At 36.4% G+C, this 23,295-nt stretch overlaps 2 protein-coding genes across 2 annotated transcripts; one reads left to right on the forward strand and one right to left on the reverse strand.

Moving 5' to 3' along the window:
- Positions 1 to 4,743: 4,743 nt before the first annotated feature.
- Positions 4,744 to 5,807, forward strand: LOC143585196 (protein RADIALIS-like 1). The gene is made up of 2 exons (XM_077067040.1): positions 4,744 to 5,494; positions 5,603 to 5,807. Exon 1 carries the CDS (start codon positions 5,241 to 5,243, stop codon positions 5,481 to 5,483), a length of 243 nt encoding a protein of 80 aa, XP_076923155.1. The 5' UTR covers positions 4,744 to 5,240; the 3' UTR covers positions 5,484 to 5,494; positions 5,603 to 5,807.
- A 2,640-nt stretch (positions 5,808 to 8,447) lies between these two features.
- Positions 8,448 to 10,014, reverse strand: LOC143585206 (uncharacterized). Its single transcript, XM_077067048.1, has 3 exons — positions 9,843 to 10,014; positions 8,920 to 9,140; positions 8,448 to 8,650 (listed from the first exon to the last, which is right to left on the reverse strand). The coding sequence occupies exons 2-3, from the start codon at positions 9,046 to 9,048 to the stop codon at positions 8,558 to 8,560; spliced, it is 222 nt and encodes a 73-aa protein (XP_076923163.1). The 5' UTR covers positions 9,049 to 9,140; positions 9,843 to 10,014; the 3' UTR covers positions 8,448 to 8,557.
- Between the last annotated feature and the right edge of the window lie 13,281 nt (positions 10,015 to 23,295).

Genomic DNA, 23,295 nt, shown 5'->3' on the forward strand with positions numbered 1-23,295 from the left:
TCAAGGGTTTACGGGGTTTAAAAATGACCGAATTAGATATAGGAACTTGAGTTTTGATCCAGAATTTCTATAAGGTTTGTTAGCAGCATGTTTGGATAAGCACGTGAGCGAAGATCAGATAACATTCAAACTCTTTTTTTTTCTTTTTATTTATTCCTTTATGGCTATTGTTGTTATTATTATTATTACTATAAATTTTTAGAATTGATGGCATTGAAATCCCATTACGGAATGACGATTTCGCTAGTGGAAAATCATGAAGTTGGCTTCTAATTTCAAGTTTCAATTTGCATCCTAGGATATAAATTATTTAAACATATTAAATCTTTTATTATGATTTGATAAACTCATGCTTTAAAAATCAAATAAGCAATCCTTGTTTACAATATTGATCTAAATCAAACATTCCATCACATGTCTTATAATTTAATAATTGTTTTTAAGACGTATTAACTCGTTTAAATTCTAGCACAATAATTTGACATTTAAAATTTTTGGGTTTTTAAATTTCGAGTATTACAATTTTGGACGGCATTTGTTTGTTTAGGATGTCATTTGTTCTTTTCGGGGGACATTCGTTCGTTTCATATGTCATTTGTTCGTTTCAGATGGCATTTGTTCGTTTTGGACAGGACTTGTTTGTTTCGGATGACATTTGTTCGTTTCGGATGTAATTTGTTCGTTACGGATGTCATTTGTTCATTTCGGATGCCATTTGTTCGTGCGATAACAACATTTGCAGTTATAATTCAAAGTAAGAAAACATTTTGTGCCCAGTTGGTAATATAGGTGCATAAACCGGAACTGGGTAGGAACCGGTTCACGGTATAGTAGGGTATTTGACCAGGTTTTCTGGGTTTTAGGTAGGGTCGGGTCGGGTTTTGACCGGGTATTTCCGGCTACGGTGCCAGCGGGTCCGGGTCGATACTGGTTCTAAGTACGGCTTAGGGAGAATTCCAATACCAGGGAGTACCCGCGAGTCGGGTACGGGTAGGAAGCGGTTCCGGATCAGGTCCGGAACCCGGTATTCTGTGCACCTCTTGTTGGAATGAGTCATAAGTCATAACCCGAACAATTGACTGAATTACGTTCTGAATTGGGCTTGTTTATCAAAGGTACGCAGAGCAGATGGCTGAAAATAAGTGTCAACTAATGTTGAACAGGCATATGAGCCCTAAACCCAAAGCCCAATATGGTGCATTCCAATAATTGGCCACCCGATGCCCAAACCCAAAACCCATTTACAAATGTTTAAAAAAATGTTCCACAAATATGTTATCACATCAAAGTGTAATATTTACAGGACCAATTCTCCAACATCGTTGATTCTTATTCTATTAACACTAGGTGAGATGGACTTCTTATTATTTGTACTATGTGAAAATGTTTTGTTATAAGTCATTTTCAGATATGTGATGTTGGGGATCATTTAAAATCTAGTGATTAAACTTGCGAGAATGGACCTAGGAATCCACGAACCTCAATTTTTGTGAATGATATAACTTTTTTTCGTCAAAGTTGCAGAATTCACAAAATTCTACGACTTGAATTTTAATATTCGAGTTATATCTCTGGAGCTATTTATGTGTGATAAAGGTTGATATACGAATCTTTAAATGGAATTTTCTAAATCTAGGACAACACTTACAGCACCAATAGACATAAAACTAAAAGTTTAGCATTTTCATCCATCACACATTAAACCTACAATCAACGGGTTTAATTAAAAAAAATCTAAAAATGGAACGGCTTGAAATTCTTCAAAAATATATGTTCAATTGATTAATTCATAAAACCTCATGACTTTCATGTTGTTACTAGTTTTCTTTTGGAACCGCAACAATTTTATTAATCACCAAATGCTAGCAAGTAGCCACGCAAAGAATACACCAAACACTTATTAACCGATAAATGTATTAGATTATAGAAGTCAAAGTGACACCACCTATTCCAATCTCTATAAGACATGGTCCTAATAGTCCAAAGGAAACCTAAAACTTCAACTTCGTCCACAATTTTGTAAGGTCATTTTTTGCTTGCCAAATGTACCAAAGAGCAAGAGATGAATAGCATAAAGAATCTTTCTTGTTGATGTCGATGAAGATGAGAAAGCGACCGGTTCAAGTAGCTCATCACGTTAAAGAGTTAAGTTCACACAAGATTAACTGTGCATTTCAACTAAAACACTTTTGAATCATCATCAGTAGGGTAAACTGACTCCTAAACATTTTGAGTGGCAATAATGTACCGGTTGGGAAGAAAAAATGTATGTGGGTTTATTTGGGTGAACTTAAATTACACAATGGTTCAAATTGGATCTATTAAAATTAACAAAGGGTAAAAATGGACATAAATTATTAACTTGGTAACTTAAAACAGGTCCACATGAATTACCACCACCCATGACCATTGTTTGTTTCCACCATCTACTCGTCACCGGCACCAACGTTATTGGCTTATTTCCGTCACCACCATCGACATCGCCACCATTGCCACCGAAACAACAGTCACAACTAACTCCATCACCGATACTAAAAGTCGATATGCTATCATATCAAAGTGTAATATTTGAAATGTGTTCACTTAAATATATAATAATTTGATACTATATTTCAAGCTTTTGCAGGACCAATTCTTCAACAATACCGTAGATTCTTATTCTATTGACACTAGATGAGAGGGGTTCCTTATCATCAGTACTACGCGAAAAGACTTATTAACAGTCATTTTTCGGATATGTGATATGGGGGATCATTTAAAGTTTAGTGATTCAACTTGCGAGAATGGACCTAGGAATCCCTCAAACCACAACTTTTGTAAATGATATAACGATACTTTTCCGTCAAAGATGCAATATTCTAGGACTTGAATTTTATTATTCGAGTTATTTCTCGAGCTATTTATGTGTAACAAAGGTTAGTATACGAATATTTAAATGGAATTTTCTAAATTTGGGACAAGACTTTACAACACCGATCGACATACAACTAAATTTTGCGTTTTCATCCATTACACATTTTCAATTAAAAAAAAAGTAAGAATGGAACAGCTTCAATTCATCAAACTGTTTTCGATTAATCGGTTCCTAATGAATTTCTATGTGAAAATCCCTAATGGGTCCTCGGTTAGGTTACAAATCGGTTTCAGGTTGGTTAACCGGTTAGGATTTGCACCTCTAGCCACCGACCCACCACCTCCACAACCCCACTCATTGTCACTAGCTAGCCATAAAATATAGCTGATGAACCTATTTTGATACTTTTATCTACAACAACTTATTTCAACTTGACTCCATTTTGGTCAGAACCCGTTTTGACCAGAAATAAACTGCCACTTTTAAAAACGTCCCGTTTTGACGTGAACTCAATTTGCTCAAACCCTATTGACCCAAACCTGTTTTTGACCAGTCTCCCACTCCGTCTGACCCACCGGCTTATCCAATGCAACCGAGCTATTCTAGGCCAAGTAATATGTTGAAACATTCTTGTCCTAGGTTGAACCTAAAAAGACTATGACAGCATTATATATGGAATTTATGGTAGCCCCATGCAGATATTCATTCTGCCACTAGAAATGAATATGGTTCTATTCACCTGTCACAAGGATTAAAGTAGTCACATATTCTCTCATTTCTTTGACGAGTATTTATCATGTTCATCGAGTCCACATACGATCCACAAGCACATCAGATACGCGTGACCTTGACCATATACCTGAATTGTTGACCACATGATCGGTTGATCATAGACGATGATTCATAATAATATTCTAATGCAAGTCCTTCACCAAAACAGACAATAAAAAAACAAAAGGATGCATATAGTACTAAATGTACAAAAGCAAAAAGATTCCTATACCAACAGAAGGAAATCAAATACAAAAATAAGAAGATTTGTATGCATCCTTGTATGTAGTAAAGAGCCAACTAATTAGGCCAGTGACAGCCAATGTTGGCTCCACAACCTGCACTTAAAGGAACCTATGGCCTATAATCAAACAATGGTATCATCACAGATATCCTAGTTTATAGCAATATTCCGTCAGTATACCCGGCCCGTTAAGTATCATACGCGTATACGTACACATAAACAACATGCGTTGGTTGTAGAAATCATCGTACAGAAACACACAGCTAGCCAGCTAGAACCTTGGACATTTGTTGAGGACAAAGTACATATGAGGATAACACATGAGAGGCTATTTCTTTTCTAGTGAGATCTAGGACTGGAATATTGGGTGTAGACACCCCTTTTAAGATTATATTTATTTTGATTTTGAACCCGGTCCCCGGCCCCCGTTATCTGTGTGAAGAGAATAGTTTTCTTCATATAACCCTCCAAGACAAATGTTACAGAAGGATATTGTACCGACCCGATAAGATGTCACTCGCAAGTAGGCAAAATAATGGTTTATGGAGATACGTATCAAGACCGGTTAACTTTTTTTTTTTTTTTTTTTGGGGGGGGGGGCAAAGTGGATAATAAACTATGCATTTTCATTAAAGAAATAAATAAATAAATAATTAAACATAAGGGGCTCTTTGGCAACCTCCGCACAAGTGTTAAACCAGTAAAAGGTCTGAATGGTTAAGAGACTGTGAGCCAGTAAGTGCTGAGTCAATGCTAAGTACGCAGATGTGGTGGTGATTAGTGGAGGTGGTGGGTCGAAGAGGTGGTGCGTGAGTAGTAGACTACGGGTGATGAACACATGTGAATGGAGGTAAAATTTGAATTCAACATCATGTTGAAGCTTAATAGGTAAGAGGTTGTTGACCGATCCAGAGGTGTCTTGGTGAACCAAGCACACTTAATGTTGATTGATTCAGATTAAGAGGTCACCATACAGCCCCTAAAACTTATTGTGCTTTCAATCTTATGATTTGTTGTGTATGCATAATTGTAGACCACAAACCTTACTCCCAACAATTCTAAAGTCTAAATTACCTACATATATTTAAATAGAAATTAGAGGCCCCCCTTGAACCGCCCTGATACTAATTCTTCATACAAGAGAAACTTTCAATCCTACTCGCTTTTATGATGCTTATCGAGGCGAATCATTTGAAATTCTTCTTGGTTGGCAATGTTAACGGGCCAACTAGCACGGGCCCACTTTCCCCTCCCTATGTTCTTGGAGCCTATAAAAGACCACATTTGCCAACTATTGACTCATATCAACTCTTTTAAGTGTTCACTTAATAGTTTACCTATCCTTTTGCTATCTACTTTTGTGTTGTGAATATGGCATCTAGCTCAATGTCATCACGTGGGTCGGGTTCATGGACTGCTACTCAGAACAAGGCGTTTGAGAAGGCGTTGGCGGTGTTTGACAAAGATACTCCTGACAGGTGGCATAATGTCGCCAAAGCAGTTGGTGGCAAAACTGCAGAGGAAGTGAAGCAGCATTATCAGGTCCTTGTGGAGGATCTGAAGAGCATTGAAAGCGGTCGAGTTCCTTATCCCAACTACCGAACCACTGGATGATCATATATAAGGTAATTACAACAATACTATACAATGTGAGTGTTTAGACACCATACATTATTGGTTGGTGTAAGATATATCAATCATATTATAAATGTTGCTCATTGTCTGAAATGCAGGGTGACAAATCTCAAGCATTGATGTGAACAAATAGCTATAATAAAGATGCAACGGTTATCCACCTGGACGCATGCCAGATGTAACTAGATGTTCTTTATGTAATGGAGTGAAGTCATACCAATTGTGTGCTTTATTTGCAATTTATGTAATGCAAATGTTTTCTTATTTTCTGGAATTTAATATTTGCTATTTGATTTGCTAATATGATGATGAATCTGTGACAATTCAAACAAGTTAAGCCAATAAAATTAATGATTGCTTCATATGTGATTTGACTTGTTCACGTGTGAATGGTCGAGGCACGTGAGTGAACTGAAAAACTACAACAAAACTTGATGATAAGTCATAAACAGTTTTAGTAACCTCAGTTTATAATAGAATCGATAAATTTGGAGTTTCTCATATATTGATCTATCATGAATTCATGATTCACGTTTTTGTTTAAATATAGATCGGTGTAAGCAGACAACAAGATAACTAGATTATAATAATAAAACGTCAACAGCTACTATCAAATTCAAATTAGAGGTGGAATAATAACTAACAAACAAAAATAAGGGAAATAAATGATAAATCAAATGGTCATCACTATAATAGATGATAATTAAACTCAGTTAGTAAGCCCCCCTTAAACTGAACGTTCTGAGCAACGTTTAGCTTGAAATTAACCAAGTGTAGCAAACCGAGCATACAATAAACCTTGGTTAGAGGATTCCATCACCTTCGTATCTATTCTTTTGTATTATCTGCATTCCTTTGGATAATTCATTTGCTTGCGTTTGAGTTTTATTCCGGTTTTTAAAATTCAAGGTTGATGCATAATTCTTGCATATCATTGCTCCATTTGTTCATACTTTATGCATATACATGTATACATATACATACATATATGTGTGTGTATATATATATATATATAGAGAGAGAGAGAGAGATATTACGACTTACGAGGATAATTACAAAGGAAACCTAATCCATATACGAGAATAGCTACAAAACAAACCTAATCAAATACTCCCTCGCGGTTAGAACGTAAGAAAAACAGACGCTCAGACCGGAGAGTTAAACAATGAAGGGATAAGAAAAAATTTGATAAAAAAGAATGGAAGAAAAACAGCGTTTTTAAAAACATCATCTGTGGTTCACCATCACTAATTGTGTTAAAAGAATATCAAGCACTAGTTAGCTATCTTGTCATTACTTTCTTAACACCAAATCATCATCACATGGCCTGTGATTTTCGATATACGGACATATTACTAACTCAAGTAATGGTGATGAAATCCTACTATTGGAAGGTGGCGATTTTACTCCGTTTGTTGGGGTGTGTAGGCAAGAGATCTTACAAGTAAGTGAGTAACACAAGAATCAAACACACATAGATACATTTGATCTTGGATTAATTCAACAGCACCATCTACGTGGACGTATTTGTCGGTGGATCAAAGAAGTGAGTGCCTTAGAGCAATTTGTTTTAAAGGTTATAGCTAAGCAAAGCAATTGAAATCAAAGTAGTAAAATACTTATAGCCGAAATGGTGGAGAGGATCCCCAAATTATGTCACAGTGTATATGCAAAATAATAATGCTATACTAGATTTGGAATTACTGCAGGCATGCATTGTATTGTCAAAGGTTTACTTAAAAGATTACAACCATTATAAAAGTGCGAGAAAAGACACAATGAGATGGGTGTCGAAGAATGGAGTGCCAAAGCAAATGCAAGTTGATGGTAGCATAGCATTGTAACAAGAGTATAGCTGGTGCGACATATGAAGTGTGTGATATCCGGTATAACCTATCAAGTCTGAATAGACAAACGAGAGTAGGAGAAGAAACTCTGGGATGATGATCAATAAGGTGTGGGTTGATATGGAAATCACAGAATAACAGACATGAGAGATGCTTAGAGCCATATTATTGCCAACAATCACTCGTTCCATACCTAGATACGTGTTGCGTCTCTACCAGTGTCCAAAATGAGACCAGAACGGTTGAGAAGCCCACTATTAAAAAAAATTATCAGGCACAAAACAGGTTAAGGAGTCAGACCCGGTTGATGACGAAAAATTTATTGTGATAATAAATCCAAATAATTGGTTGCAAGTCCACCAAAGTTGAGTACAGGCCCACAGTTGGCTTACAAAGTGTTTTGTAGAAATTTTGGACTAGAGAAAGCCTTTATTTGAGAAGTTTTTGAAGGGCGGACCATTTGCAAAGGCACAGCTTTTAAACGGCTGGGTTTTGAGAGGAGGAGGAGGTCTTGGGTTCAAGTTTCACAAACGATAGAGATTAAAAGAAATTTTTCTTCAAAACAAGCCCGTATAGGTTTATAAATTTTATGATACTGCTAAACACATCAAGAGAATGATTTAAAATCCCACTCGGTTCCTTTTTATATTATTGCAGGTTATATAGTAGGTAGTGTTCTAAATAATATTACCGAATCATGCTCACTTTCAGATTCAAACAATTAGAGGAGTTGCAATAACAAGTATTATTTCCAGATATTAGTCAAATATCACTTATGGTCAAATATATGCAGGTCAATACATTGCCCACTTTTGAACGGCAAACGTGCACCCACCCGCTCAGCCACCCCCTCAACATCTTCTCCTAAAATAGTAAAATCCACCTAATTTCCACTTTGTGGGACTCGAACGCACACTGATTTGATGGGGGATAAACACCATGTGCCACTAAGCCAAGAGGCGATTGGCATAATTATGATAGCTGACAGTAAATATAGGTCAAATACCAGTTTTTGAGTTCAAGGTTTGCATGAAGTCAATCAAGAATCTCATAAATTTCCCACAACTGTAGATACAGATACTAGTCCAAAATCTCCTCACATACATCATACCATATGAACATCACTATTATGCATAGCCTTTAATAAAACATGCGTGACAAAATCATCAGGTCGAAGTGCATGCTGCAACAACATACGCTAATTCGTTAATCAGAAACAACCGTTTGCAGGGGCAACGAACTCTCAACACCCTTGCTATCAACACTCTTTTGTGCAACAACCTTAGACATTCCAAACATCTACAATACACATCATTCTATAAATATTAAGCATCTTGGTTTTAAAAGGCGCTAAGCAAAACACATAAGGGGGTCAAACATGAAACATGTAAGTCTCATGTAGTTGTGGGTCAAAATAAGGGTCTCCATATAAAAACTATGAAAATTTTACTTGATAAATAGGTTGATATATTGTTGTAACTAAAGTTTATTTGGTTGTACATAGACGAGCCTCGTTATATTTTAAACCAAGTTAAGCATTGAACATAGGGTTTATTTGAGAAACAAACCTTAGAAATGGTCTTTTGGAAGCATGTTTTATGTTCGGCCATGGAAGCATATATGAACTCGTCAATGTGATCTTTCACATCCTGCAAGAAACTTGCATCTTCTGATTTCTTCCTTCTACATGAAGTCATGACTGGAGCAGAAGCAGAAGGAACAGATTCTTGACTTTTTTCGGCTGCCAGTGTTGGCTTTTATGCTCAATACACAGTTTTTGCCTTAATTTCTTTAGACCAAAAAAAATAAAAAAAAAACCCACAAAATTCATGTAAAAAGGTGTAAAAAACTTCAATTTGTATATAAACTCACTGTTATTTATAAATTCTATGACTTACGAAACCTAAAAGGGTGATGCAGAGATGAGCCGAGCCGAGCCGAGCCCAAACTCACTGGAATAATCCTAAAGATGCAAACGAGCCGAGCCGAGCCCAAACTCAAATAGGCTTGAGCTAGGCTCGTTTTAACTTAGGAATGCTTGAGCTCGCTCGTTTTGAGCTCTTTTTTCTAATGCTCAAGTTTGGCTCATGAGTTGCTTTTCAAGCTCGAGCTCAGTTCTTGTTTATTATTTATTAATGAATTCATATACATTTTCAGTTATCATTATAAATCTTTTAGTTATAATGTTTATATATAGTATAATATATTATTAGTTATATTTATCATAAGCATAAATATATTTAATATATTAAGCAAAGGTTATATAATAATAGGCTCGTTTAAGCTTGCGAGCTAGCTCGACCTTGACTAAGAATCCAAGATAAGTGAATGTCAGACTCGTTTATTAAACAAGCTTATTTTAATAATTAAGCTCGGGCTTGAGCTCTTTTAAGATCGAATCGATTGGCTTCAATTTCTAGAAATCCTACAAATATATGATCCGGAAACACCAAATTAGTTCATATGTTAAGAGAAATAGATAATTACACACCTTATTCAAGAAAATTAAATCAACGTTTGGTACTGTGAACCAGTCTTCAGTTTTGTTAGGTTTTCCTTTTGGTTCAAGAAATGGTGAAGCATGCCCTCTATACGACAGCGTTTTCAGTTTAGCTGCGTGGTGCATGATTGGACCGAGATGGGCCTGGCCCATTATCTTATTATGTTTCGTGTAAATGATCTACCTATCAAAGTGTCACATGGCAACTCCTAAATTTATTCAATTAAATTTAATAATCCAATTTTATAGCTTAAATCAAACTATACTTCAAATTCAAATTCACATCTAGCATCTGACGGCAGATTCAATCAAACCTTCTAACCCTAGTGTCGAATCACGAAATGAATCTTACCTGATCCATGACGATGTTTCCACGGATTTTCGAGATGAACGAACCAAGTCTTGATCTTCTTCTTCTTCTGCGGCTGCGCCGGCGACCTGCAATGTCGAGACCTGCAATGGTTTCGGGGGTGTGGAGGCGACTGCTAAGATATCCTGAGGATTTCTTGTTCACAGACACAAAAAGTGGTGGTGGCTCTTACTGAGCATGACCCATGATAAGGAGGTGGAGACCTCCTTATATAGAGTCTCATGGCCACCATCATGGTACCCTAATGGGCCTAGCCCAGTTAGGGTTACCTCCACAAAACCCCTCGGCCCAATGGCATCGTATTAGTCCATGTAATGAAATAAGCCAAACATAATAGATTTAGGGTCGTAGAACCGGGTTTTAGTACCATACCCCTACAAGCCCCCCCAAGTCCAGTGTTGCTCCTGGGCGCGCAAGCTTCTAGGTGGAGCGCTGGACTTTATAAGGTGTGAGGCGGTTTTTTCCCTTTTCTTTAGCCTTGTCTTTATTGTCTGAGTTTTGAGAGGTTTTCTTCATGATGGTGACATGTTGTAATAAAGCCTGCGCGCGAGGCGACTTACGAGCTATAATAATAATGAAGCTCGCGCGTGAGGCGACTTACGAGCTATAATAATAATGGAGCTGGCGCGAGAAGCGACTTACGAGCTATAATAATAATGAAGCTGGCGCGAGAAGCGACTTACGCGCTAAAATAATAATAATGCCTGCGCGCGAGAGGCGTCTTACGAGCTGTAGCATAATAAAAGCCTGCGCGCGAGAGGCGTCTTATGAGCTTTGAGAATAATAATTGAGCTGGCGCGTGAGGCGACTTACGAGCTGTGAAAGTAATAAAGCTTGCGCGCGAGAGGCGTCTTATGAGCTATAAGAATAATAATTGAGCTGGCGCGTGAGGCGACTTACGAGCTGTGAAAGTAATAAAGCTTGCGCGCGAGGCGTCTTATGAGCTGTAATAATAGTGGAGCTTGCGCGTGAGGCGACTTACGAGCTGTGAAAGTAATAAAATTGGCGCGTGCGGCGACTTACGAGCCGTAATAATAAAGAAGCTGGCGCGCGAGGCGACTTACGAGCTTGTAAAATAATGAAGCTGGCGCGCAAGGCGACTTACGAGCTATAATAATAGAGCCTGCGCGAGTGGCGACTTACGAGCTAAGAATAATAAAAGCCTGCGCACGAGAGGCGTCTTACGAGCTTTGAGAATAATAATGCCTGCGCGCGAGGCGTCTTATGGGCTGTAAGAATAACAACAGCTTGCGCGCGAGGCGTCTTATGAGCTGTGTGAATAATAAAAGCCTGCGCGTGAGGCGACTTACGGGCTGTAAGAATAACAGCTTGCGCGCGAGGCGTCTTATGAGCTGTGTGAATAATAAAAGCCTGCGCGTGAGGCGACTTACGAGCTTGTAGAATAATGAAGCTGGCGCGCAAGGCGACTTACGAGCTTGTAGAATAATGAAGCTGGCGCGCAAGGCGACTTACGAGCTATAATAATAGAGCCTGCGCGAGTGGCGACTTACGAGCTAAGAATAATAAAAGCCTGCGCGCGAGAGGCGTCTTACGAGCTTTGAGAATAATAATGCCTGCGCGCGAGGCGTCTTATGGGCTCTAAGAATAACAACAGCTTGCGCGCGAGGCGTCTTATGAGCTGTGTGAATAATAAAGGCCTGCGCGTGAGGCGACTTACGGGCCATAAGAATAATAACAGCTTGCGCGCGAGGCGTCTTATGAGCTGTGTGAATATGAAAGCCAGCGCGTGAGGCGACTTACGGGCTGTAAGAATAACAGCTTGCGCGCGAGGCGTCTTATGAGCTGTGAATAGTAAAGCCTGCGCGTGAGGCGACTTACGGGCTGTAAGAATAACAGCTTGCGCGCGAGGCGTCTTATGAGCTGTGAATAGTAAAGCCTGCGCGTGAGGCGACTTACGGGCTGTAAGAATAATAACAGCTTGCGCGCGAGGCGTCTTATGAGCTGTAATAATAGTGGAGCTTGCGCGTGAGGCGGCTTACGAGCTACTTTACGTCACGCGCCACGTGCAGATGTTGCATGCACGTGCGCGTAGACTTTGGTTTTGTGTTATGCGCCACGCGCAGATGTTGCGTGCGCGTGCGTGTAGACTGTGACATGTGCGAGCATGTGATGCGTAAGCATGTGATGCGTAAGCATGTGTAATCTGCGTGAGCATATGTGATGTGTGAACATATGGTATGAGGATTCCCAACCCCTAAGTTTGGCGTGTAGCCATATGGGATCTTAGGAGGATTCCCAACCTTGCAGTTTGGCGCGTAGCCATATGAGATATTAGGAGGATTCCCAACCTCGAAGTTTGGCGCGTAGCCATATGGGATATTAGGAGGATTCCCAACCTTGGCGCGTAGCCATATGGGATATTAGGAGGATTCCCAACCTTGAAGTTTTGGCGCGTAGCCATATGGGATATTAGGAGGATTCCCAACCTTGGCGCGTAGCCATATGGGATATTAGGAGGATTCCCAACCTTGAAGTTTTGGCGTGTAGCCATATGGGATATTAGGAGGATTCCCAACCTTGGCGCGTAGCCATATGGGATATTAGGAGGATTCCCAACCTTGAAGTTTGGCGCGTAGCCGTATGGGATATTAGGAGGATTCCCAACCTTGAAGTTTGGCACGTAGCCATATGGGATATTAGGAGGATTCCCAACCTTGGCGCGTAGCCATATGGGATATTAGGAGGATTCCCAACCTTGAAGTTTGGCACGTAGCCATATGGGATATTAGGAGGATTCCCAACCTTGGCGCGTAGCCATATGGGATATTAGGAGGATTCCCAACCTTGAAGTTTGGCGCGTAGCCTGATGCGCGCATGCACGGCGATAGAGTGGTGACTCGCAAGTGCGTGTGCATGGCGGAGGTCTTTTGCGCAAAACCCAGATGGTGGTTTCCGCGGCGGCACATGCACGGCTGCGGAGTGAGAACCCCCGGGCGTGCGTACATGGCGGCGGAAGTCTAGTAACTTCTGGATCTGCAATTTAAGAGTCAGATCTGCAACTTTAGACCTAAAATCCAGGTCTGTAATATAGACCTAGATCTGTAAATCAGATCTGGGCAGATCTGAAGCCCGGAGCAGATTTAAAACCATCACAGATTCGGAGATCCTGAATCACAGATTCACAGATTCGGAGATCTGATCATTCGAATCACGGATTTTCCTTCTTGCCCAGATCTGGAAGCCTCTTTTTAGATCTATGGATCTTTTTGAGCTTTAAATAGAACAAGCTTTGAAGCCTTTTTCTGTAAACTTCCAGATCTGCGTTTTTCTTGGGAGAGATCTGACAGCCGAGATGAAGATCGAAGGGCAGTTCGTTGCCGTCCCACGGATGGCGCCAATGTCGAATCACGAAATGAATCTTACCTGATCCATGACGATGTTTCCACGGATTTTCGAGATGAACGAACCAAGTCTTGATCTTCTTCTTCTTCTGCGGCTGCGCCGGCGACCTGCAATGTCGAGACCTGCAATGGTTTCGGGGGTGTGGAGGCGACTGCTAAGATATCCTGAGGATTTCTTGTTCACAGACACAAAAAGTGGTGGTGGCTCTTACTGAGCATGACCCATGATAAGGAGGTGGAGACCTCCTTATATAGAGTCTCATGGCCACCATCATGGTACCCTAATGGGCCTAGCCCAGTTAGGGTTACCTCCACAAAACCCCTCGGCCCAATAGCATCGTATTAGTCCATGTAATGAAATAAGCCAAACATAATAGATTTAGGGTCGTAGAACCGGGTTTTAGTACCATACCCCTACACCTAGCAATAGCTTATTCAATCAAACCTTTGTAATCACTACCCCTATGTTCAGTGCTTCGATTATGCAATAATCAATCATAACGTTCAATCGATATCTTCTACAAAGTATGTAATATGATTTTGGTTGTATAAATTTTTTAATTTTTCAATTGATTGATTACATTTTTTGGATTGTTTATCAATTTTTTAGTCTATACAATGGTTTGAAATTCAATTCACTCCTTCTAACCCTAGCAGTAGCAGATTCAATCAAACCTTTGTAATCCCTTTTAAATAGTGTTCTTCATTAGTGCAAGTGGAAGCGGTTGATGCAGTGGCGGTGGTTTTTTTGATGGGACTGTTAAGACCGGGAGGTTTGCTGCTAGGTGTGGAGTATATTGCAGATTATAGCTACAAAAATAGTTTCTCCTAAGTCCTAATTGACTGAAGTCTTAAAGGTAATTCATTTTACCCTAATTCTTCCTTAATAAACTTTGTTACTATGTTTGAAATGCATTCATGGATGTTTATTTAAAGGCTAATCAATTATAGTTATTGAAAGTCTAAACAAATTTTGTAGTTTTCTTTTCCTGATTCAATGATTCCAAAATAAAGTTTGGTTTGTTTGTATGATGTTTTCTGAATCAATTTTAAAAAATAGTATGTTTTCTTACAAACAACTGTTTCAGTATGCGTATAATAGATGGTTTCGTTTAGAAAATGTTTTTCGAATCATGTATTTTGCTCTTTCTTTTGACGGGTCAAAATGGCAAGCTTATTTAATATGCTATTTTTTTTATTTTTTATTTTTTTGTGTAGCATCTATTTCAATGAAAACTTGAAAACCGTCTAAAGATTTATAATCTTTTTTTTCAACCAAAATTTATTTTTAATTTCTTAATGTTTGGTTTGGTCCTTTTTATGCTTTTTTATTCAGTTGTTCTTTAAGAATACGTGTGTTTGCAAAGATTTAGGAACAAGGACATAATCCTAACTCCTAAGGTATGACTACTCTGTTAGTTTGTGTTATTTTACAAATTCTGAATTTGTTGTCATGCTTTAAAAATTACAACTGTGATTTATTTAACAAAAACAACATATTATGTATATTCTTTCAGAGGAATCTACTTTCATATCATTTTTAATTAGATATTTAACCGTTTGACATGTTAGAGATATAACATAACCCAAATCGATCTGTTTCTAATGTGCATGTCATAAAGTTGATATTAGTGAACAAGGGCTGTTTTGAAATTTTACTACTTGCTGATGATATTGATTTGTAAACGGGTCAACCTTTGATAGATTTTCCTAATGGGCCGAAGTGGACTGCAGGTTCAGGTCAGATTTAAGCTTCAAGGGATGGAATTTTGATAACGGATCAAGTTTCAGGTTTTCCTGTTACGGTTCAGTTTGTTTTCTGTTACGGGTCAATAGTATTTAAGAATATTTGCAAGAGGATTGAATTGTTAAAAATTTGTAAATATTTGAAGGTTACGCCTAACCCATATGATGATTTGAAGTGTGGTCAAAATTAAATTGAAATTGAAGTAAACACTAAAAACATATGTAAATTTACTTCTCCATGTTATTAAATGGCTTATATTATATGGGATGAGTTTCATTTCAAAACTCTTAAATTACTTAATAATTTTAAGGAACCATTAAAACCAATATTTTAATACTATTTAATGATAGTTTTGTCACTTCTAATATGTATATTTACGGTTGCAATTACGATAATTAGTTTTTACACATATCTAATTTTTTTTACACACATGTAAACTTGTGAGTCATATATGTAATCAAAAACTTCTATATAAAAAACGTTAAAACTACTTTATAACAATAATTATATATAAAATTTTTTTAAAAAAACAGTTTGTTGTTGAAGTTCTTAAGTTTTTGGTGTTCTAGAAATGAGCTCGCGGCAGTACTGGTACCGAAATGTTCGGTTTGGTACCGATATTGTACAGTACCGATATTTCATGCAAAGTTCGAGAATTACTGTTATGGTACCGGTACCAAAAACTCAAAGCTTGATACCGAAACACTGAAATTGGTACTACTAATCGATACAAGTACCGAATTTGCTCATTCCTAACGTGTTCGTCAGTCCTGTTATTTCTTGGTTTTTTTTGGGAAATGTATGTTAAGCATAATTGATTTTCTTAAGTGCAGATTTATTGTATCCAACCCGTGTATCACACGGGTTTATAACCTAGTTTCGAATAAAAGCCCGGCTACCTAAAGTAACCTCAATGGTAAAAAACAAAACTATACGCCCTCGATCGCAGACAATGTTAGGTTCAATGCTAGTTGAGCTAAAACTCATTGGTTGTAAAAAAATAATTTGAATTGTCAATTGAATTACTGATGTAAATCTGATCATTTATATTTCACCCTCAGAAAGAAATATAAATGATTTATTTATTTATATGGCCTGAACAAAAACAAATTTTATTTTTATCAGAGAACTTGAACTGAAACCTCTCTTTTTGAAGTCTTTGCCTATAAATAATTGAATTTGACATACATTGGAAAACCAAAAAAATGATTTGTAAGTTGTAAGGAGAGACAAGTTGTTGTTAGACATATAGTTTATGGACGGATAAACGTATTAAAGAGCGAGTTAATGAGTGAAGACCTTATTTTAACAAAATTAAAAAGCGTTATAAACAACCCATTATATAAGATTAATTATTAAATTACTAATTGAGTTTTTCATAATCTGAATTGACGAGTTAGAGCATTCTCATCAGCTTCTTTATAATTGTGTGAGATGAAATTTTATTTAATTATTTATGAGAGAGAGAAAATATGTTGTTTTTAGTATAATTATTGAGATATCGATAAAAAAGTTATCGGAAATGTTTTTATAGACTTATTTATTTATAATATTATAAACAACATTTTCATTATGTTTTGACAGGTTGGCAAATTTAATGAACATACACTACTAGAAAATGGGTATGATTGCTACAAAAATTTGTGACGCAAAATTTTGCGTCGGAATTTGTCACGCATTTCCGACACATTTCCAACAAAAAGTGAAGCTCAAACTTTTCGTTGTAGTTTCCTACACATTTCCGACAAAAACTAAATTGTGTCGCAAATGTGTCAAAATTTCCGACACAAGTCCGACGCAACAATTTAATTTTGTATATTATGTAAGATAAAACATGTTGCGTCACAAATACGTCAGAAATTCCGACACAAACAATTAATTTCGTAATTTTATTACTTTAAATATGTCGGTCTAAATAATAATATGAATTGTGTCGGAAACGTGTCAGAATTTTTGACGCATTTCCGACGCAACATTTAACCTTTTTATTTTGTTTATTATTAATACAGTTAGTAAATTATAATAAAAATGGCGTCAGAAATGTGTCGGAATTTTCCAACACAATTCCGACGCAACATTTTAATTTGTATTATATTAATACATTTATAATATTACTAATGTAAGTACTGACGCATTTCCAACGCATCGCTTTTTTTTAGAAAATGCGTAGCAAATGTGTAGTAAGTCACTACACTTTTGCTACACATTTCCGACGACTTAAATTTAATTTTTGTTTAATGAGGTCCAGTGTTTGTTTTTTTATCCATATTATGTATAACTTCACCATAGGGGGAATACTTTCATTTTCCTAACTCATACATATTATACAATTACGTACATACTTGTTTAGCATTACAGTATTACTTACAGAATTATAAGAGGTTGTTTTAAGAAATAAGTTTTTAACGGTACACTCATACACATGTGAACGTATAATATGTATAAGTTTTTGAAGTAATTGTATTCCTTGTATGATGAAGTTGTGTAAAAAATGGAATAAGAAAAACAATATACGAACCTCGAAAAACGAATAACAATATCAAACTCGTGTAACATCACAAGTATACTTATATACTTATAAAATGATGTTTTAAGTTATATGTTCTGCTAATACACATGTACGCAAATGTGTAATATGTATATGCTTTTAAAATTATAACGCAAATGTACAACATTTGAAATGAAATAACCAAACCGATTAACCGAATAAAAAACAAGCCGATCAAATGACACACGTTTTTATTTATTTAATGATTTATTTTGATTGGTTTTTGGTAACCATATATTTAGGGGGGTGTTTGGAATTTCTTATTTTACCTCTTTATGACTTATATAAGTGATAAGTTACAGAGTTGTAACTTATAACTTATACACTTACAAAACCTAATTTTTCAAACATCTTATAACTTATAACCTATAAGATATAAGTTATAAAAAGGTAAAATAAAAAATACCAAACACCACTTTGAAAACAAAATAAGTGAACCGATTAATCGAATCAAAGTGCTTAATTGAACCACTTTGAGTAAGGTTGAGGCCACGTTCATTTCCCCCTTTATACACTTGGCTTTCAAATTATAAACAAAACCCTAGGTTCAAATATAAAGCATCGCCTCTGCCTCTCGACGACCCATCCTCTTCTCGCCGTCAGCTTTGGCCGGTGTCTATTCTCATCGCCGGTTTCTTCTCGTCGGCGCTTCGTTCACGCTCGTCCCTCTCACCATTAATTGCTCGCTGGCAGATTTCAATTTTAAAGAAGGTAGTGTTAGGTTTAATGTTTTTTTTTTTGTATATTATTAACTTAGATCTGAATCCATGTTGAGTTTGATTGCTAACTGTCAATTTCTCCTTCAATAGATTGCTACTTTTTTGATAATATCATTAAGTTCAATTTTTTAAAGATTTGATTCATGACGGCAAATCCAAGGGAATTGCTCTTTAGAAATAATTCCATTACTGTGTTTAACAAACAAGTTGTATCAGTCCTTGAATTTTCCAAACAACTTGTATTTAATTATTGTTTAGTTTTAGGATTTTACAGCTCTATTATCCTGCAATGTAGCTAAAGAATGGTGTATGTTGTTTGTAAAGGGTTGGGTAAAGTGGGTTAAAACTTAAAATTGCGCATAGAATGGAAGCATGGGTCTTTATGTTGTTCTTATCTTATATTCAGTTTAAGTATTGTGTTGATATGGCTCTACATGATGCTAAGCCAAAGTCGGGTTAGGTGGGTTTAAACTGAACATAGAAGGGAAGAATGGGCTACTTTAACGTATAAACTATCGTGTTGTTAGAAAAAAAATGTTTTCTTATCTAGTCGCAGCTCGCCGTTTTTTTTTACTTTTAGTAACATAGACAAGAATAATAGCATTATGGTTTTTTTGAGTAGTTGGCCATTTGACCCTCTTATACTAAATGTTTGGTTAATTGTTTGATGTTTGCGCCTAACTTTTGTTTTCCTTTAATTTTTTCTTTATTCGTTTCTTTGTGTTGTGTTTTGTAGGTTTCATTTCAGCTTTGAATTTGTGAGAAATTTCAGTGTTTGCAGTTAAAAGGTATGTTTCATAGATAATAGTTGAATACAAACTTTTGCATTTGATGTATGTTATTGACTTACAGTTGTCTAAGAGTGTTCATATAAATTATTGATTTTAAATTGTTGGCTAAATGGGTGGTATGAGGTAACTTATGTACATGTAACATGTAGATAGAGGTGATAGAATGTGTCATGTTCGGCATCACACATTTAATATAACCATTGAATTTGAACATGACTGTGTGCTTGGTTATGGTGTTTTAGTTTATCATACTATAATTTAATGTTTTGGTTTTAACTTTTGAGTGACTTTGTCGTCAAAGTTGTTTAATTATGGGGTTTAGTTATTTCTCGAAGTCATAGTTAAGCAATAGCATAATGTAATCTTGATAGCGTTATTCCTACATCATGTTACCATGTAAGGTTACCTTTAATTGATGGTTCGAGCTTCAGCTATTGAATTTATATAAGAACTTTTGCATTTGCATTTAGCTGGAGAAAATGTCAACATTTGTCATTTGACAATAAAAGTCAAAGTAGACAGCTTTTTCTAATTTATATTTCAATGTCTCGGTTTACTCATTTGTGAACAATTTATGTTTCAGGTCTTGATTTTACAGAAAATAGAGATTCACACATCAGTATAGGCAAAATGTAAAAAAGACCACATGCTGAAGTATGTAAGTATATTTGGTTGAGTGCTATCTTAAGGTAGCTAGTTATTATTATTATTATTGTTGTTGTTGTTGTTGCTTTTTTACTAATTATATACATTTATTTTAAGTAATTTGTAGATTCAAGTTCAAATTCAAATGGAAGTTGAAAGGAGATCAAAGAATACAACAAAAGTGGACGAAGTGATCCAAGGAGGTGTAGAGAGGCCATAACTCTCGGTAGTAGTTTTTTATATACAATTTTACACATATGTTAGTTTGTAGTGGATTTGTAATGACTTTTTATTATGAGTTTAAATGATAAAAGTTGTTTTGTGAGTGAATTTGTGGATGTTTTGTGGCTTTTTTATGCATTTTTAAGCATGGAAAAATCTGGATTATTGATTTTCAAAATATATTATTGAAAATTAAAAAAAAAATGTGTCATAATTGTGTAGCCAAATTAAAAAAGTTGTCAGAATTGTGTCAGAAAGCAACTTATACATGTGTCGGAAATACGTCGGAAAGTAAATTATATATGAGTCAGAATTGCGTCGGAATACAATTTATACATATGTAGAAACTACATCGCAAAACTAAAAGAAATACGGTATTTATATATATACACGGTATTATTAATACGTTAATTATAATTATTAAAAGTTGTTAAAATGTGTCGGAAAGGTGTCGTAAATTTGCGACGAAATAATGCGTCGGAATTGTGTCATAATTTGCGTCAGAACTGTGTCACAAAGGAATTTCCGACGAGGGTTTTTCTGACACGCACATTGCGTCAGAAATGCGTAGCAATCGGTCGTTTGTGACACGTTTCCGACGCAATTTGGCGTCACATCACTATCAGTTTTCTAGTAGTGATATATAATTTCATAACTTGTTTTTTTGGAATATTTATATTATTTGTTTTTATTTTTCTGAACCATCGACTTTTTTGTATTTAGGCTATCGCTTTGGTCAAACTATGTTGTCTTAACCGACTCACGTTGACTTTGAGAATTTAGCATGAGCGTTCCCCGGAAAACCATACAATCGGCTGCCACTTATCAGTCGTTGTGCCACAACATGAGCAGAACTCTCTGGTGTAACACACGACTGGACGAGGTCTAGCTCAAATATTTTATTGTCAATATCTACCCAAAGTGACACAAGTGAAATTCGAACTTGAGTTTTCATTAAATAACCCAAACCACCTACCATTACTTCAAACATTGTGTGAGGGATTGTTTTAAGAATATATAATTTCACAACTTTTGCCTGAAATAATACTATATTCTTGAATAGACATTTTTAATTGATTGTCAATGCAATTCATACCTTTTCCATTTTCATCGCCACAAATTGTCGTTCCGTCTACTTCAATCAATGTCACATTATTCCCACATATGCAACTCCATTCATCCTCGACTTCAAAGTTGTGGCAGTAAGGTTATTATTATTATTATTATTCTCAAATTTCTAATCCACATTTTCTTTTGGTATCTATTATCAGCAGATCTCAAATTTCTTTGGTATATATTATTATTATTATTCTCAAAATTCTAATCCACATTTTCTTTTGGTATCTATTGTCAGAAGATCTAGTGTGTGTGTCGCGGGTTTGGGGGGGGGGGGGGGGAAGTGTTTGCGCTTGGTCAAATGCAAAGGTTAAAAAATAGAGGTAACTTGATTTGCATCCTTCTAATCAACATCAAAATGCAGTTTGCGACCCATTTTAAATCTTTGCTACAATATTTTGAAGACATAAAATAAAGACCTTTTCCCACTAATTAATATTTATTTTGAAATACAGTCAACCATTTATTGAAAGGCCGTGAATAAGCAACATCCCATGTGCATAAAGCTAAAACGTGCTAAGTAATTTATTTTCACATTTACTTGTATTTTATTTCATGATTTCACAAAAGAACAATAGTAAAAAAAAAATAGAAAAAAGAAAACAGAACAGTTGGATCACTGGATGGGTTGAAGTGTTAGCCAATATTGACGGGAACACGGGTCGCTCATGCCGGTGCCGAAAAATTTACGTGCCTATCAGGCTATCACGATCAAAGTAGTGAATTGGTGATTGTTCCGAAGATTTAATAATTACTATTTATCATTATCAAACAAATTTATCTGAATTAAATAGTTGAAACATGGTTTAAAGCTGAATGAGACGAAAAAGGATGTATACTTATGTGGTCTTGAAATGAAAAGGATGAATAAAGAAAATCTGACGTGACAGTAAATATTCTGAAAAAGAGTTGTGTGATAAGAATTACATAGAATGACAACGAGAAGGGACACCAGTGTGGATGTCATTTTGCTTTCCACTTTATATGGCCAAGTCAGCGCCTCATCATCCCTTACTCCACTCTACAATCTTTCACAATACCATGAAATGGTCACCAATTCACCATTTCACTCTCTTTTCAAATAAAATAACAATATTGATATAAGTAAAATTAATTTAATATAACTTAAATAAAAATATTAAAATCTGAGTACAAACGTAAGTTATTAACTAAAACTATTTATCCTACTTAAATAATCATAAAAGTTATTTTTTTTAAAAAATTACAACTAAAATATTAAATTAAAAACCATCACATGAAAAAGGTACACTTTCTTTTGCAGAACTCCACACCCATAACCTAACCTACCTGCAACTTTCGATCATCTCAAGTGCCAACCTCAAATTCCAATTTTTCATCTTCTTCTCTATGTGGATTCAACAAATTAACACTCCATTTAAAAGAGGTGAGCGGCAATTTCATCGGTGAAATATCCACCAAAATCTTACCGATTAGTGAACTTGGGCGGCCCCGGCAACAACGGGGTGGTGTTTGCCGGCGGCACCGCTCGCCACCTCAGCAATTCTAACGGCAAAATGGTTTCACACCGTATAGCCTTAGGGGAGAGGGGTGGTGGAATACACCCCACCCAATTAAATGGTGTCACATCACCAACCACAAATCCATCACATGTGATGGATTTTTAGTAGGGGTGGTGGTGTGGTGTGATGGTGGTGTGGCTCCTTCCCCCAACGGTCATTTTTTTTGGAAAACAACCATCACTCAACCTACCCATCACTTGCGTGTTAAACCACCGGCGGCGATGTGGGGTGAAGCCATCACGCGTGATGGGCCTTCCTCACGCGGTGCCCCGGGTGGCCTTAGCTAACAAGTATAAAATAATTGAAAATCACCTTTTTATACATATCGTCCATCTATTACACTACATATAACAATAGGAAATTTGTCTGTAGTAGTTTCCTAT

This window comes from Bidens hawaiensis, unplaced genomic scaffold (genome assembly GCF_021521415.1).
Source record: "Bidens hawaiensis isolate Kalapana, Puna unplaced genomic scaffold, B.hawaiensis_p1.1 tig00001575_1, whole genome shotgun sequence".
Taxonomy (NCBI): domain Eukaryota; kingdom Viridiplantae; phylum Streptophyta; class Magnoliopsida; order Asterales; family Asteraceae; genus Bidens; species Bidens hawaiensis.